The 19458-nt window shown below is 34.2% G+C and overlaps 1 protein-coding gene across 2 annotated transcripts in view; it reads right to left on the bottom strand.

Annotated features, from left to right (window-relative positions):
* Positions 1–19458, bottom strand: part of RIT2 (Ras like without CAAX 2) — a 375399-nt gene that overhangs the window by 293285 nt on the left and 62656 nt on the right. For both annotated transcript variants that reach the window (XM_012440881.3, XM_012440882.2), the window contains one exon: positions 5674–5730. In XM_012440881.3, coding sequence (XP_012296304.1) covers positions 5674–5730 — 57 coding nt within the window. The remainder of the gene's footprint in view (positions 1–5673; positions 5731–19458) is intronic.

Raw genomic sequence — 19458 nt, 5'->3', positions numbered from 1 at the left:
GAGGGTGTCATAAGATTCATTTGAAAAGAAAATAAGAAGCCAGGGTGAAGGCAGAATTCAATATCAATTTAATTAGTTTCATACTAATTACCTTATTATTCTACCACATTCAAACATTCCAGGGTCATGAATAAATATAATTCTTCAAGTTTAGTTTATAGGCCTTGATTTCCTTCAAGAGTTATACTGTAGCACTTATTCTGCCTAGTAGTAATATCCTCCCTTCTCCAGACGCCTTCAGTAACTATCCCTTCAGTGCTGCTCTGTAGACCATGGCTCTGTGCTTTGCTCTCTAGAATAATTGGATACATTAATCTATGCAAATATATAATGATTCCTAATGGCTCTGGGCATTAACTCTCCCCTGAGCATTTACATTTTAACAGGAATTTTCTGGTGACACAAAGGAGTGACTCTATTAATGTACATTTTAGATACAAAACAGGTCATTTTAGTGTAATTCAAACACACACTCTCTCTAAATTCCTTGCTTAAGAAGTATTTTTTTTTCTACCAGAGATATTGAGAAATGTATACTTAATGTGGTACATTTTTTCCATGCTGGTCTAACAGCCATTGAACATGAGGCTATCTACAAGATGACCTGTCTATATTGTTGATGTACTTTGCTGCTTATATAATGTCCATGTTTTTTCAAGCTGCCCAAATCATTCAGGAAGACTTAACTCTATATATGGCATTTTATTCTTTCTTTGTAGAGCTTGTTGCAGTCCTTACCAATTGCTCAGAAAGAATATAAATCTTTCAGATGAAGGTATTATGCAGTTTTCATGGCTTGTAAGTGAAATCGAAAATCTAAAACACTAAAAGAGGAAAAGCATTCTCAGTTGAGTCAATTACAAGAGGATGTATTCCTTGAAAATGGGATATGTAAGTACAGTTGGAAACTTGTTGGTCTTGTGAATTTCTGGGCACCAGAGAACCAAATAAATGTATGTGCAAATGAGTTAATAAAGTAATAACTGATTCCTGGGTTGTTAAAGCTTTTTTCTTTCCATAGGGAAAGCAACCCTAAGAAACAATTGGATAGGTCCTTAAGGGGTTCTATTGTAACTAAATTGTGTGCTGTATGTTTTTTTTTAATTTTTATTATACTTTAAGTTCTGGGGTACATGTGCAGTATGTGCAGGTTTGTTACGTAGGTATACACGTGCCATGGTGGTTTGCTGCATCCATCCCCCCATCATCTACATTAGATATTTCTCCTAATGTTAGCCTTCCCCAATCCCCCCATGCCCTGGTATCCCTTCCCTAGCCCCCCTACCCCCAAAAGGCCCCAGTGTATGATGTTCCCTTCTCTGTGTCCATGTGTTCTCATTGTTCAACACCCACTTATGTGTGCTATATTAATGTAATAATGTCAGGTCATTTTAATGCAGTGAGACCAAACAAAAAGAAAAATTGGACTCTAGACAAAGAGATATGATCAGCTCTCAGAAATGATGAAATCAAACTAGGCAAAGAAACTCAATGAGAAAGAATTCTTGCATATTATTGTATACCTTTGACTCTTTGCTTTGAACAATATCTGAAACATAAATATTTGTTAATGAATTAATATTGAATAAAGAGGAAGGATTAGAAGAGCAGAAGGAGTAAGATGAGAAAAAAGGAAGAATGATTGGCATTAGCACAATGCTTTTAATTTTTCCTAAAAATTTTCTTCTGCTAATCATTTTAGGTCAGGAAATAGCCATTAACAAACAGAGAATTTTTATAAAAGACTGCTAGAATATCTTGGTTCATTATTAGTTTAGTTGCTCACCAGGACTCTAAAGTTACTATAGCAATATCTAAAAATGATTAATGCTTTCCTACAAATGTATTTGCTTACTAATTTTTCATTTAAGGGATATTTTTTAGCATCTGCTCTATGTTCAACATTCTGTTTAGGTCTGAGATACACTAGTAATAACATACTGAGCTTTTTTTTTTTACCTTCATGACACTGATTAGACAGATAATTATCCAAATAATTACTTAATTTCATAGAGATAAGTGATATTAAAAGTATTCAAGATTCTGAAAGAATGCATAAAGAAAAGGCTTATTTTTGGGTAGCCAAAAGGGGTGCTCTTGAGGAAGCAATATTTAAATTTAAGTTTAACAAAAAACTATGAGTTAGCAAAGCAAAGATGTAGGTGAAAAAGGGAAGAGCATTTGGGGTAAAATATGGATGAAAATACCTTAAGAGAGAAAAGGGCTTGACCAGTTTGTGGGTCTAAAATAAGGTGGATGTGGTCGATGCCCAAGAAGGAAGTGGCAAGTGCGGAAGCTGAAGACAGAAACAGCAGCAAGACCATGAGAGTCTTCACTTTGTGCTTAGATTTTTTTTATGCTAAAAATAATACAACACTAGGGACCATCAAACAGAGAATAAAGTAGTCCAAATTTATATTTATAAAGATCTGTTTTGGTTCTGTGTAGAACCAATTTTAAATTGAGTCTAAATTGGAGATGGGTGTGGCTTAGAACAAAATTACCAAAAAGGTTATAGAGAAATGGGGACACTTTTAAGACCTGTTATAAAGTTAGACAAAACAGAATTTTGTGAGTGATTTAATGTTGAAGTTTAAATAAGTATCATGAATTATTCTTGATTTCTGGCATAAGATGCTGGTGGATGAGGTGCTTTACCATGAGAAAGAATCCTGGAAAAAGTAAACAACTACTACAGAAAATCAGCTATTAGTTAAAGTTGGGGCATGTTTAATTTTTCTGCCTTGGAACGTTCAAAGGGAAAAGTGAAGCAGGCTGTCAGTAATATTCATCTTTCTCTCACAGAAGAGTGTAAGACTGTAGGTATCTAAACCCTTAGCTAGGCCTACAAGATCTTTAAAAATCTGGTGCCTGGTAATGTATTGTATTTAGCTCTGTCTTGCCATTCTACATATCATGCCACTTACTTCACCCTTGGACTTCTGGTTTCCAAAATGCCCCAGCTCCGCCACTCGTCGTGTTGTCTTGTCTCGGTGCCTGTACTTTTTGCTTTAGCAATCCCTCCTCTTCACCGACCTAGTTCCTATGCATCTTTCAAAAATAAGTGCAGACATTATCTGCTCTAAACTGTCAAATAAATATATGACAGGCCATTCACTGTTTTGGACTGAGCTCCTGCCCTGGGCCTAACAGACCCGACCAAACCAAAATGAAGTCGCTCACGCTAGATGCCACAAAACCAAACTGAAACTTTAAGCAAGCAAATAGACACCCCAGCAGGGTATCTATTTCCTGAAAGCAAGAGATTCCATTCTACCTGAGTCAGTGTAAAAAGAAGTCTCCTCTGCTTCAACCCTTACGAAAACAGTACTGTGAAGTAACCTGATATTAACCAATCAGCTTTTCCTTTCTATCCTTCTAAACTCATTGGTTGCTGATGTTGAAATTCTTGCCAGTAAATAAAGGCAACAATTACTCCTTGGAAAGAACACTGGTATCAAATAATATATCTAACTCTTGTCAGTGATAAAGGGATCTTATGTTTTCAGAATTAATGTATATTCGAAAGAAGAATAACTCTAAGCTGAATAAAAGGGATAAAATAAAATCATATATTCCTCAAATATTTTTGAGTAAAGGCTATTCAGAAGCCTCAGTCAGTAGGGTAACAAACAGATCTAGAGAAGGATAGAAAAATATTTATTTTCTATCTAAATTGTAAAAAAAAGTATCCTTGATAGGTGTTATTCTTTTCTAATTTGTATGATTTTCAAACAATACTAATATAAATTTCCTCTTGAGGGGTCATTAAGTCAGCCACGCTGAGTTACAGTTATATAGTAGAGGCAGGTGAAAGGTAAATTATTTGAGACTTTTACCTTCTGCAAGCAGGTTACCAATGGAAAATTGTTAACCAATATTCCCACTAGAAAAGCCAAGAAATGAAATGATGAGAAAATAGAATCGAAAGAAATCAAGTACTCTATGTTTCCATTTTCAGACTTCTTCCTCTAAAACTGTTTTATTTATAGCCAGATAAATGTATGATTTTAGCTATCTGTTAGTACTGAATGTCCAGGTATCTTAATCTCAAGTGATAGATGTGCCTCATGGATAACTAAAGGAGACATCATCATATACTTCTCATTTCTTCCTTTTGAAGGAGTCATTTATTATTTATTCACATCTACTGCCCTATTGAAGCTGTTAGATGTGAGAGTTTGGTGAACACAAGGCTGGTTTTTGAGACACCAATACATACAAAGCTTAAAGAATAACAGAAAATAATAAACAACTGAGTGATTTTCTGACTTCATAAAGTATATATTATATTATTGAATTTTTCAACAAGATAAAAGATTTAGAGCTTTTTCCAAAGATTTCCCCTCTTCTGTAACTTACAGTGTGTGGTACAAAGCTATTGGCATTCTAGAATTAAGATATTTAGAAAATACACATAGAGAATTATCAAGCAACAGTTGCAGCTAATCACTTTTAAAACTTCACGAAGTTGTTACTTTCTCTTTAGAAACAAACCTCAACTTATTGAGGAAGCCCTTTCTGGTTACCGTATACTAATTGCATGTACTTAAATCTAATTGATTTACTTCAACTGATGAGTTGGTCTTAATAAATAATCAGACATTAAAAAATAAGTATGTTTTATGTATGTCAGCAATAGTATGCAAGCAAATATTCTGGGGGCTTTCGGGAAGGAATATAGGAGTATAATCTGTAGAATGACATTAATGTATCAAGTAGGATCTTGAATTAAAATTTTTTGATGAGCAGAATAGAAACTAGAGTATCTTACTCATGGGTGGGGTGAGAATAAGAGCTATTCAGACTGAGGGAACAAATAGGGTAAGTAAGGGAGTGGTTGAAGGAGCACACCATGCAGGCAAGCAGTCATCCCTGAGGAATTTAACAGCTCTATGCTCCCCTCTCTGGGAAATAATGCTTGATGTGTTAATACCAGTGTGTTTCTAGACAAAGAGTACTATGGTGGACTCTGCTTGAAAATCTCCAGCCAATTTGTTAAAGTAGTTTTTTGAATGAATAAAGCAATTTTAAAAACATCTTTTGTGCTTTGAATGAGGGAGAAAACCTGTTCCCCAATGCAAAGCTTCTGTAGTATATTATGATAGAAAACTGGATAGGAGGAATAAAACATGGCTGTTGTTTTGGCTCTAACAATATTTTTACACCTTGAATGTCAGTTTCCTAACCATCAAGATGAGGATGATGGATAATATTATGTCAATATCTAACTTTCCAAATGTACTATTAACATGATTAAATAACTCTATAGTAGAAAATGCAGAGACTGACAGAAGTGAGCAAATAACCAAATACATATATAATCACATCAATTTTATTATCCAGAGTACAATTTTATTATTCAGAGAAACTTCTCAAATGCAGGTAGATATCCATTATTAGATACCAAAATCACTTAATAGATTCCAACCACCATTTACCAGAAAGAAATAAAATAGAATAGATAATACCAGAGTACCTGGCAAGAAGTAAGGACAAATATTGTCTCTTGAAGCTCCTGTTGTGGCAACTTACATATTATAAATTTCTGTATATGTGTTCTGGGGCATAGAGTAAATTATATTTATTTTCCATCAACATTGCTAATATTTTTAAGCCACTTAGTCACAGTGTCTTTGTTCAAGCTAAAGGAGAAAAGAGATTTTTACTTACCTATAGTAGGGTCATGATAATCTGGGAACTGATGACTAATAAACTGCATTGTCATTGCTGAAAGAAAAAAATACATGTTGTTTAATAAATATTCACCAATTCATCAATAAGTTATTTACCAACATAGTTCACAAACCTTTTAATAGGTTCTGGGGAAGAACTTATTTGTGTGAGTGACCAATTTAATTCCATATGAAATGAAAACGGTAAGACAAAGTTCTAGAAGGAAAAATCTGTTGAATAATGCCAGATACTTCTCTGAAATAAATATGTTTGAATTGTAAGTGTATTTCAATAAAAATTGTATTAGAGTACAAATAAGCACTTGGCATAATGAAAATGTAACCCAGCTGCACAATCCCTCTTGACCAGCTCTGGTTAAATAGTTGGTAATGAAGGACAAGTCCCTTTCACCAAAAATCTGTACATTCTCTGGGACTCTAAGTTTTTCATCTTAAGAGTAAATAGATACCCTCTGAAGTTCTTATGAGCTATAAAGATATGTAATTACATGATTTTTGTCTTTAATTAACTGTTCAAAATTAAGATTATTTCAGCTACTTTTATCTTGCCCAATTTATGTTATTGACCACCTTTTTCATTACTTTTTTCTGTAATCTTATGTTCTTCACATTATTTCCAAATCTATGATTTTGTAAAACATTTGCAATATTTCTATTGTAGAGGATTTCCTCATGTGAATATCCATTATTAGGAAACAAAAGGAACTCTGAAGCAAAGCAACAAACTTAGATAAAAATGGTGTATAATAGCTCTTATCTTTCTTTTATCCTCACTTCTGCATGTGTGTTTGTTGTCAGGCTCTCCCTGAGCAAACTTTAGGTAAGACCCTAAACCTTCTTTTCCACTAAGCCTCAAACATGGATGCTGTCCTTGCATTTCTGGCTGGGACTATATAGCTCACTTGTAGTACAAATCCTGCTAAGTCAGTTTAGAGAGAATCCTCCCTGACTTGATATTTGGTCACTCTGTCCTACCTTTAACAAGAATCCTGCTAAATCAGTTTAGAAAGAATCTTCTTCCCCTTGATGTCTCCTCTCAGGACTTCTCCATTCACAGGTGCAACCCCTCCCCTCTCACCTTCCTCCTCCCCAGCCTTGCCTATAAATCGCCATGTGTTCTTTCTGTATTTGGAATTGAGCCCGGTTCTATACTAACGACTCTTTTCCCTACTGAGAAATGTAAAAAAATAGAAACTGACCCAGTGGAGGAGAATTTCTGCTTCATGCTTTAACAATTGTTTACCTCCTTTGTTTGCATTGACAAAAGAGGTCTCTACATGAAAGTATTACTCAATTTGACAGCTTTGGGCAACTTTTTAAATGCAAATAAACATTCCTTACAGATAACCTGATGAGTTAGAATACTTAGGTAAACAAACCGAAATAAAATACATGTTTATGTTTATTAAGTGGACATGAAGAAGCATTTCGAAAACACTTTTCCTGAGCTTTAAAATGGCAGTTGCCTCCCTCTTTTAATCCCTGACTGGTTTATCATATCTTCCATACAAACATTATAAATTTTGAGTTTTCACTCCAACAAAGTTTTCAAAGGTCTTGATTCTTTCTGCTATTACTCTAGTTCAGAATCTTATATTTCTTTTGAAAATCTTTATTGAATTAGACCAAAAACTGTTTCCTCCATAAATATTTTATTTTCTTTATATTAGATCTTTCCTAATGGTACCAACATCATCATTTTTAAAAATTATGACATTCGAATGTCGGCTGCTATTGAAATAAAGAACATAATGTTCAACATAATATGCTAATATATGTGGTCTTTTGTAAACTGTGTTCATCTTGCCTTTTAGTCTGAACTTATACCACTGCCCAAATAGCTACTAATCTTATTCTCAGACTTACTGTGGTACTTTCCATCCATGAGAATGCCTTTATTCTATGACATAAAAATGACCTTTGCCTTCTTCATTTTGATATCATAATGATGAAGACTCGCTCCTTGCCCAGACTTCGGTCAGGCTCCTCTGAACCTCTTCTCACCTACACCTAAACTTTTGTGCTTCCATGTTCATCTTTTCACAACCCAGGTTTAGCAAGAATACCGCTAAATCCGTGTAGAGAGCATCCCCTACCATTGATATCTGATCATTCTCAATACTTGATCAAATTTTTCATCCCCACCACTCCTCAAGAAATATTTGATTACCCTGCCTTCAAAAAGAATCTCATTAAATCTGTTTAACCAGAATCACCCCTTCTGGATATTTCTTAATACATTTCCATCCACTGACCCCAATCCTGCTTCTCGGCTATACATCTGCCTTAGTGTTGCTGTATTTGGAACTAAGACCAGTTCTATATGTAGTTCTTCCTTATTCTTTGCCATAGTTCCTGAATAAAATCTGTTCATACCAATTTAACTCCTCTCTGGCTCTGATTTTCTCTAACAATGCTAATTAAAATTGATATCTCTATTCAAATGTCACACCCTTCTATTCACACATTTAAACTTTCCTCTACCAGGTATCAGCACTTGATAGTCATGGAATCAACAAACAATAGAAAGAACTGCGTATAATTATGGGCTAAGTTAATTGCTATGCAATTGGGAAGGAATTGTGGAGGCTGAAGAAGTTTTGAACAAATTTAAGAAAAAAGATATGAAAGCATTTTAAGAAATAATAGAAATATTTGGATAGTAGACTTGAGAATCATAGAACCAACGTCAGAAATAAATGAATCAGTCAAGGACTTACCTGTTACAGTTATTTATAAGAGCACCTAGGCCAGGCATGCTGGCTCACACCTGTAATCCTAGCACTTTGGGAGGCTGAAGCAGGCAGATGACCTGAGGTCAGGAGTTTGAGAACAGCCTGGCCAGCCCACATGGTGAAAAACTGTCTCTACTAAAAATACAAAAATTAGCTGGGCATGGTGGCACATGCTTGTAATCCCAGCTACTCAGGAGGCTGAGGCAGGAGAATCACTTTACCCAGGAGGTGGAGGTTGAAGTGAGCCAAAACCACACCATTGCACTTCAGCCTGGGTGACAGAGTGAGACTCCATTTCCACCCTCCCCCATAAAACCAAACAAACAAAAACACCTGACATATATTTAGATGATGGAGTTTGTGCTTTAATGGAAACCTGCTGCTTGTTGTATAATTGAAAAAAGCCCTTCAATTGTTGAATCTTCTGACCCACCACTGAGACAGAACCAAAGCAAAATGAGCCAGCTGAGCTTTGTTTCAGAATTCAAACGATAATTTTAGAAAGATGGATTTGTAAAAGTTTCTTTTGTGTTTTACAAAGTGGCTCCCCTAAGGGACATCTAACAGGCATTTCCATTTGGGGGGAGATAATTTGTAAAACAAACAATTTTTGAAAAATCTCTCCTAAATACCTATCAAGCTCAACCTGTTATCGAACTGGAACAATCTGTCATCAGCCAGACTGGAGATTAAATTTTATTTCATTTTATGTTACACAGTTTTACATCCTCAAATAATTGGCATTCTATTATTCCTTGCTAAAGAGCAACTTCATAAGAAACTGAAACATCATAATTCTATTCTTTTTTCAGATATTTTAATTATATTGACTTTATACCATTTGATATAATTATATTGACTTTATAATACATTGGTTCTAAATATCTAGTAACAATGGTCTTTTACTCGCAAAACATTCATTTATGTGCACACAAGAATACAATATTGAGATATGGGTAATGATCAGAAAGTCTCAAGTAAGAACAGTGGCCCTAAAAAATACCAGCATAAGTCAGAAATCAATATTTTGATCAGAGTGTTAGGATATCCATGAGCAATGCAATTGTGAATTGTGACTTCTATTATTAAAAACTTTCCCTTATCTCATTTAATTAATTTTTTTCTTTTTAGTCTGATCAAAATTATAATCACTACATTAACTTTATTTCAATTTTAGGGGTTTATTCCTAATTTTCTGCAAATTTACAATTTAAAATCACTGTGTTTCAGGGGGTTCTTGGTATACTATAGTGTTGGATTTTTTTGTACCAATTTAAAACTTGTTTAATTTTTTTTTTTTTTTTCTTTTTTTTTTTTTTTTTTTTTGAGACGGAGTTTCGCTCTTGATACCCAGGCTGGAGCGCAATGGCGCGATCTCGGCTCACCGCAATCTCCGCCTCCTGGGTTCAGGCAATTCTCCTGCCTCAGCCTCCTGAGTAGCTGGGATTACAGGCACGCGCCACCGTGCCCAGCTAATTTTTTGTATTAGTAGAGACGGGGTTTCACCATGTTGACCAGGATGGTCTCGATCTCTTGACCTCGTGATCCACCCGCCTCGGCCTCCCAAAGTGCTGGGATTACAGGCTTGAGCCACCGCGCCCGGCCAAAACTTGTTTTATTTTAATAGGCAAGTTAAGACCATTCACATTCTTGTACTTATATTCTTATTCTTGTTTTAGTCTAAGGTTTAAAATTAAGTATAATAAATCTTCATCAAAGTTTTCCCAGTCTTCTTCTTCTGATTGGATGGAGGAATATATATATTAATATAAACTTATAGACTTCATGGGTACAGTATTTCCAGTGTTCTTGCCTACTTAAAACTATTTTCCTATAGCCTTGATACTGACAAGACAACTTGGCGGGATATAAAATACTTGTCCTCTTTTCTAAACCACATTAACTGTTTGATCTGTTTTCCTGGAGATACTAAGGATTCCTTTTTCTTTATAGTCCACTAGTTTTTCTAAGTTATGTCTTAAAATTAATAGTTTCAGATTTTTTTTTCAGGTACAAGTGAATTTTTTCAATAAGTAAACACATGTTTTCTTTAATTTTTATAACTTTTTATTGAATTATGTTTTTTTTTTTTTACATATTGTTGTTTTTATTCTTCAAGGATTTGACTTTTTATACTGTTGAATATTCTTTGCCTGGTTTCCATTTCCATCACATTTTCTCTGACTCTTTAGGTCTTGTAAAAATTATTAATCACATATTCATTCTCTTTGTAGTTTCCCTGCTTTCTTCAAATGGCTCAGTTTTCATTCCAAACTATTCTCCCAACAGCGTCTTGTGATTTGCCCCTTATTTCTGAGATGATTTTGTATTTTCCTACAATTTCTCTTTTGTCAGTATATTTCTTCTTTTTTAAGTTCTTTCTGTTTCTTGGGTTTTGAATTCCTGATTCTGTTTAAATTCATCTACATATGATTATTTGAGGATATTTAATTCAGTTAAGCTTCTTGTAGTACATGTCAATGCTTTGTTAAATTTTGTGGGAGAATATTTATTAGCTTAAAAGAGTTGATTCACTCTTTTTTATTCATTTTAAGGTAGTTTTGTATCATGTTTGCTTTGCCTTTTTTTCCCTCTATTCCTAGGTATTACATATTTAGAGTTATATCAAGGCTGTTGTCTTCTGTCAGGTTGGTAAAGTGCTGTTTTTTGTTGTTGTTTTTTTATTCCAAATTCTATAACATTGGGAGGTGGGGATAATAGGAGTAATTGTCATATCTTGTTTCTCTTTTATTTCACCAGGATTTTTAGCTTTCTTTACTATCTTCCTATCTTTTCCTTCACTGCTGCATCTAGAAGGTAAATACCTCTTTTCTATTTATCTCCATCTCCCTGGGAAGCAGACTGTCAGTTCTGGTTCTTATTGCTGTGAAACATAAAGTCCCAGACTAATGTTCAGTATTTTTGCAGTTAGTGTTGCATGACTTTCTTTCGAAGGATGATTTTTAAGTACCAATATTTCATTTAAGTACTTGACTTTCCTCTTCTCTTTTTCTCAGTCTTTTAAGTGTTCCCTCTCTTCATACTCTGCAACCACAGTCTTGTAATGGCAACAGAATTTCTGTTGACATTCTGTTTTATTTTTCTACTTAGAGGTAATTTGACATTCATGGCGTAGATCACATGTGGTTTAATTGTACTTCTTGTTGGTATTTTGGCTTTGAGAAAGGATATATGGAGAAATTTAGATTCAAGAGGCCAACTATATCCTGCTACTAATTTCTCACTGACCAGTAAACTCTTACGTGTAAGATGGAGCCCACAAAATTCTTGAAGTATAGATCTTGGAAACTTGATGCTTAAAATGAGCAATTAAATTTGTCATGAAGTATTTAGGTCAACTATAAGTTAAATGCAGCATATTTACTTTCTTTTCTTATCTACACATCAAGTTACTTCAATTAGACGACTGGAAATTCATTTGTCTAAGAAGGCCGAGAGAGAAGCGTAAGAAAAACTGTTACTGTATCACGATTTGGTCAAGACCACTTAGAACAAGAAAAATTATGCTGTCCATTCCAAAAGATTTTAAAATTCACCCATAAAATATCGACTGAGCATCTACTGTGTACCAGATACTAGCAATACCAAATTAATAGGTGGAATCCTTCAAATATAGTGAATTCTAGATGTGTTTTAGATCTCCCGAATCAGAAAATTAAGGTGCCTGCATGTGAAAGTGTGGATAGAGGAGAGACTGATAGAAATAGGTCCCCTGGCATAACTATAATGTATAAGAAAGCTATTTCTCAGCTACCTCTTAAAAAGAATTTATTAGTGCAAAAGACAAATGGCTGAACAAAGTTTTGGTGTTTTTTCTAGAATTATTTTTCACTCCTGTCAAAATGTAACATAAGGGAGGCTGGAAAATGATGGTTCTATTCCATGGAGTCTTTCCCAGATCCTCTCATCAGGTGGTGTCCCACCCCTCAGAACTCAAGGCCTCCATTGAGTTCTTTATGACAAATTGGCAGAAAAGCAAAGTAAGAGAATTCACAGAGAATTGCATGACAGAATCTTAAGGAAAAAGTGCCACAAATATTGTACACTACTGTATCCACAGTCTATTATTAAAAAAAAAAAATGCAGTTACTTGGCTCCTCCTAACTGCTATGAGGCTGAGATGTATGTTAGGAAGAAAGCAAAATAGGTTTGTTGAACACATAACAGGCTTCAGCATAAGAGTGGAAACGATATTTAAAGGACGCGTGGAAATGTGAAATGAAGGAAAATGAAATGTTATACTTTCCCCCCAAAAAGAAAAATCCTTGTCTGAAAAAACTAACTTTGGTCTTAATGTTACTCTGTATCTTACTAGCCTCTATAAGGAATCCTTCTAAATTATCTGAATAAAGCATCTTTTAATTTTTTATTAATATTAACAGGAATTATTATAAAAACATAGTTTTAAAAAATTTTGTAGGGTATAGCAATCTACATGCTAGGAATATATACATAATTGTATTTATTGCTTTTAAAAATTAATTCTTTAGATAGGAGTATATCTGAAATAACATATGAATAGTTTTTTTCATGTTAACTGTGTGGTCATCATAAAAAATCTGGGAAAAGAAATAACAATAGGAGGTTTGTTCTACTGCATGCACATAAATGCTTCTTTGAAAGCTGGTTAGTGGTTTTATGGATACAAAGAAAGTGCGGAGTGTGTATGAGTAGAGAAGACATTGGGTCAGAAAATTTGAGTCACCTATTGCAATCTTAATAAAAGTAATTAGGGATGAAAATAAAGAATGTTTAGTAGACTCGATAGACCTTTGCTTTGACTTGTAAAATTATTACAGTAATGCATTACCCTTGTATAGCAAGTAAGAATACTACCCTGCTGTAGAAATGGACATTACTTAATGATAAGCGCTGGATACCATTAGGAAGTACCTGATGGATTTCATATCAAAGACACTTTTTCTTTATTAGTGGCCATATCATTAACATATGTTATGTAAATGTAGTGTTTCCAAGGACTTAATAAAATATTCATTAAGTACATATAATAAATAATGGCCAAATGCATCTTAAATGTTCATAAAATAGTAGTGGTGAGAGATTAAAAACAATCATTTTTTAAAGCAAACATATTTTGTGTGGACTTCTTTTTTCATGCACATATTTTTATTTAAATTTCCATTTTATTATTCAGATATTCCCATAATTTACTATTTCATTTTAAAGTTAAATATAAGTCAACTGCTTCTTGCTTTGCATAATTCAGTATTAAATCATCAAATTTACTTCTCTGAATATCTGACAATATTATATATCACCCTCCTTGGAATGTCAGTGGTATTTGGCCAGAGGCAGAGACTGTCAGTTATGAAAGAGGAAAATTACAGAAAGGGGTTATTTTCCACAAAATATATATATATATATATATATATATATATATATATGTATTAAAATATTGTATAAGATCATACCACTCATTATTACTCCTCCAACCCACACTCATTCCTCCAAAATATTTTTTATATTTATGCAAAGTACTAAATTAAAGCAATTTAGAGAATAATATAATTTAAAACTCAAAGACAGGGTTGGCAAATCACTGCTTTTCCTTTGAGAATTGATGACCTGTCAGTGCAATGGGAAAAATGAGATTAGGAGATAGGTCACTAAGATTTAGTCCCGTTTTTCTTGGTTTTTGAGACCTTGAAAGCATTACTCAAATTTTCTGACTTCATTTTCTTGTATGAAAAATGAGAGGAGAGAAGAGAGATAACTTAAAACCACATCCAGATTAAGCATTCTGCAATGCCCCTTTCTTCATTTAACTGTTACCATCATTGCCATTCCTTCTTCATCTATTTAGGATCTGGTTATCTTATTTTCTTGTACTTCAGTTCTCTATTTTAGTCATTCTGTTTCAGTCACATTGGCCTTCAGAATTTGTCATACCTTCCAATAATCCCCTTTCCCAAGGACAGTCTTTGTTGGTGCTTCTACCTCTGCCTGGAGAACTCTCCCCCAGATACCTGCACTGCTTGCCCTAGGCTTCTTTCAGATCATTACTCACATGGGCCTTCTCTGGAAGGTATTCTCTCATTACTGAACTTAAACCAAAATCCATTCCTTCTCCTTGGAACTCCCTATATTCCCTTGCTGGCCTTCATTCATTCAAATATGTGTCAGACACTTCTTAAATAGTTGGGATATGTCTGTGCACAAAACAGATAAAGACCCTTGCCTTCTAAGGGTTTACATCTGAAAAGGAAACAGGGAGTTGTGGAGGAGGACAACCAGTAAAAATATACACACATTTGCTTACACAGTAATAGTATGTTTAATGGTGACAACAGCAACAAAAAATAAAATTATTATAGCATTATTATTAAAATAAACATTTATTATGGTAGGTAGGATAAAATTTAATGGCAAAATTAAATAGATTTATCATTTTCAACAAGAATAGGAACCATGTACCATTTTCCACTAGGATAACGAGTATTAAGTTGTTAAATCTTTTATATCCCAATGGATGTATTTACAAGAAATTATAGCATTTTTATTTAAGACATCATTATTTAAAATAAGTCACAAATTATGTCCTTTAAATTTAGGATAATATTTTTAGATATCAACTTAAAAGTATTTAAGTTTGATTTCTAATCTGCAAAATTCCTTGAAGAAACAATTTAACAAAATTGTTTTGAGATCCATATAGTAACTTGGTCAGGTTACAGAGCTATATCAAGGAATCAAATTTAATTGGCCCTAGGACCCCAAAACCAGACTCTTTCCATTGTGCTAATTGATTTTCATTAATTCCTTCCTCTTACCTGAAAATTTATGCTCTATCATAAGTGGGCCATTAATATTTGCCAAGTAATATCATATATGTACACTAAATGTTTATTTTTGAATGAATAAATAAATGAATGCCTCTAAAATTACCTCTTGACTCAAAGTCAAACTAAGGTAAAAACAGAGATGGTGATCTTTTATTTTCCCCTCAGCACACATATTTACAAATATTTTCTAAAATGCATTGAGTTGAAGGTCAGAAATAGCACTGTAAGAATTCATAGCCTAGGATATTTCCCAAAAAGGACATGCCCAGAGGAAGCATGGCAGCAAAGACACCCGGGCAGCCAAGCTGCTGAGCACAGAGAGTAAGACTGAGATAACAACCAACCTGGAATGGCCCCAAATAGGAGTGATAGGATCTTTTTAAAGTCAAGGTAAAAGGAAGGTACTGAGAATGGTGGTAAAACAGGGTCGTTGTGGAGTTTGGCAAAGATCTCCTAATTTTCTTTGCAACTTTTGATACTGGCAATGTTGAACTTCTCTACTAAAAGAACGTTGAATCAGAAATTGGGTAAGAAGTATCCCAATCCCACTCTAATGATACCTTTCATTTTTTTCTAATTAATGCAATTCTAAGTTGAAAGAGGTTCTCCTCTGTTTTCTCTAGGGGTACTGCAGGTTGTAAATTTCTATAAAATTAACATTTAAAAAGGGGTATTCAGCACTGGTGGTTTTGTGCTTTCCAAATCAAAAGCATAATTCAGCAGATTTATATGAGGGTAATGAAGCTCAACAATCCAGGCCAATCCCAAATCTCTCCTTCCCAAAGTTAGATTTTCTGAACCAATTATTTTCTTAGAACAAAACTATCACAGTTCAAAGGTGGGAAGGGAATCTGAGAAAGTGATTTAATTTGTTTATTTAATTATAAAACACTTACTGAAAACCTGATACGTCTACATTTCTATATATATGTGGTTATAGGATATGGATAGTTGAGAAGGAAGCACTGAGATTTGGGCGTTGAGGGACAGATGAGAAAACAGCACCATTTGGTTGGGGGAATGGTGTTCAACTGAGAAGTTGGATGGGAGCAGCACCTTTTGAAATTCTTCATTTCCTTGAGTGTTTTTCCTTCTGTGGAAAGTTTCCCTTTACTTTCTTGACATTTCTCCACAAACTCACTGCTAATAGAAAGAAATTGTGCTTTCCAGGACTTTAAAAACTCTATTCATCTTCACTGACTGATTTGCAAGGGTGATTGATGAGACACACAAAAAAGCAAAGAACATTAAAACTAAATATTACCAGTCATCATTTATTTGCTGTATGCTGACAGTTTATTTTATACTTAAACAAAGAAGAAAAATAGACATTTTCACTAATATTTCCTCAAGTATTTTATCATTTAGGATGAACCTCATCTCCTTAGATAAATGAAATACTGTTAGTGCCCTGCATACCTTTGCCAACATACGTAAATACAACTCTCTCTGTAGCACAATTTTTACAGCATAATAATTAATGGAGACAATTATTGGAGTCTCATCTACATGAACGGGTGGTAGTAACTACAGACAATTCCAAAGTATTCAGAGTTTAGAATGTATATAATTTGTCATAGGAGTTATCGTAGACATTAATATCTAATCCATTGAGAATTCATATTGTTATCATTTGCCACAATAAAAATTTACTCTGTCTTGACATCCTGATCCTGCAGTGAAAACATTTTCTGACATTTTAGATATTCATGTTGGTAAGTAATAGACACCCATGTATACCTGGGGCTGAAGGTTTTTCTTTCATTGGTTTAGAAGATTCTCAAAGCATGAAGGCACCTGTGATTTAAGTATTGCTATAATATTTGCATACATCCTAAGCATTTTCTTTTGTTTGATGAATCTTTATCCTACTTGTAATAATTTTGTAAAATCTCTTTGAGAATAGATCATAGGTTAGTCAGCTGCTCCCTTGGGCATTGGAGGGCACAAAAAACATTTGCCTCACCCCTAGTATCTTTCTACCTTCTGCCTGAAACTTCCCATTTTGTGTGTCGTACCTTGAATGTGTTTGGCCTCCTAGACTCTTTTCTTAAGACGTCATTAGCTTCCAACAGTTTCCACAGTCTTTCATGAGAAAAACTCTGAAAATGAAGGATAGACCATATCCTGAATAAAAGTCATACTCTTTTCATGGCCTTACCTAGATCATAGCTATTTATATTAATCAGGCTAATAATGGTGAGAATCTTTATAATATTATAGTTTCATAAGGTTCTTTTGGTTTATACATTATTTTAACTATATTTTTCTTTTCACAACATATGTGAAATGATATCAATCTAAAGGCAATGGCTAATAGGCTGGGTGTCAGATGCAGCAAGATAGGCAGTCCTGATGGGCTGGAATGATGGGACCAACCCAGAAAGATAAAACATAACAGAATCATGGAAAATCTTGTATTTTAGTCCAAATAATCAGTGTGACAATTACAAGAACGAGTCAGTGCTGGCACGACGTCTGTTCAAATGAAAAAGATGTGGAGGTTAGGATCAGATCTACATAATTGTCTGACACAACATAAAATTTGAAGGATTTGCACAGTTTTAGAGCAGATTGTGACCACATTATTAATTTTCAACATATCACTTGTTTGGTCCACTAGACTAGATTTGTTATGGTAACACAACCACATCGACTGACTAGACCAGTCGCTGGACTGGCTTTCATCTTGCTTCCATAGTAAACATGCTTTGGCTCCACACAGTGCCCAGAGATGAGCTCTGCCTACAGCTGTGTGGCTTCTGCTGCCTTCTAATCACCTGACAGCTCTCTAGAGACTGGCAACATGGTGCCTGGCAGACAACACAGGGTTTTCTGCCGTCAACATTCACAGAATTGAATCATGCCTATTATGTCTAGGGCAGTGATTCTTATAATATGGTCAAATAACACTTAGGATCTGAGAGCCCTTTCATAGGGTAAATGAGGTTCTCTTTTTTCCCACTTGTGTGTTTGAAACCAGCTTTTTAAATATACTCAACCAAAACAACACAGTTTAGCATATTGAACACAGTAACAGATAGACAAATGCAACTGCCTTTTAAGATAGACATCCTTGGAGATTTTAAAACAAAACTTCAGTTTTAATGTATAGTGTGGTAGATATCAATAACAATAATTCACATAAACAAAGCTCTTCAGGGTGCTCAGTCATTTTCGAGTGTTTAGTGTGATCCTGAGAACAAAGAGCTTGAGTACCTCTGATCTAACACAAAACTTAACCCTTCTAAATTAAAAAAACAAACAAAACTATTCATTTATCAATTAATAAATATTTCAAAGGCCTATTTCAAAAGATGACACAATTTGAAAACATATTTGAACAAGTTGTCTATATGACTCCAGGTCATTTCTTTTTTCTCATTTCGTTTTATTTTATCACCATTTTTCCTTTCTCAATGTCATATATTCATGGCTATTGTGCTTTTATGTCTCCCTTTTTTCTTTTAATCTTTCCCTTTTTCACTTATTTTGTCCCTCTTGCCATATCCAACTATTTCTCCCATCACTCTTTCTCCCTTTCTAGAACTTGCTGTCACTTTTTGTTTTTCCGCTTCACCACTATCTTACCTGTGCATAATATCAAATTATAGAATTAAAATTAATGCTTTGCCTAATCGATAAAGTTTTAGTAAATTTTGGGCAAATTATTCCCTCTTCTCTGATCCCAGGACAGCTAATATTAAAATTTTGGTGACTAAAAATCAAAACAACACCAAAAATACATTTATAAGTTATACTTAAATGTAAATGCTTGCATTTTTCTCTAGAAATGCTTTTCAATATTCTTAGGAAATATAAAGAGTAAATAAAGTTAAAATAAAATTATTTTATTTATGATATGATATGTAAAGAGTGTACAAATGAGAAGAGTAAGCATAATGTGAAGAAAAAGGAAGAAGTTGCTGTGAAAAGGTCTGAAGCCAGGGGCTGAGAGAGATGGAACATGCCAGGGAGCCACGCAAGGGAACATGGTTAGAAAATTCAGGACAATTTAATGATAGATGTCAAATTTAAAGTATGTGATTTCTTTGTGTTGAAATTATACTCCTTTGTTCCTCCTCTTGAATAAATTGGATAACACAAACATATAAGGGGAGTTCTCCTGCTTAAACCCATCAGAAAGTAGAGGCTGGCTGGTCAAAGAGACCGGCAGCCTTGGACGCTGAGGGTACAAGTTGA

This window comes from Aotus nancymaae, unplaced genomic scaffold (assembly GCF_030222135.1).
Source record: "Aotus nancymaae isolate 86718 unplaced genomic scaffold, 86718_ANA_hifiasm-v0.15.2.pri h1tg000020l, whole genome shotgun sequence".
NCBI lineage: Eukaryota > Metazoa > Chordata > Mammalia > Primates > Aotidae > Aotus > Aotus nancymaae.
The sequence above is the reverse complement of the archived record's forward strand: the minus strand, read 5'-3'. Positions and strand labels throughout refer to the sequence as shown.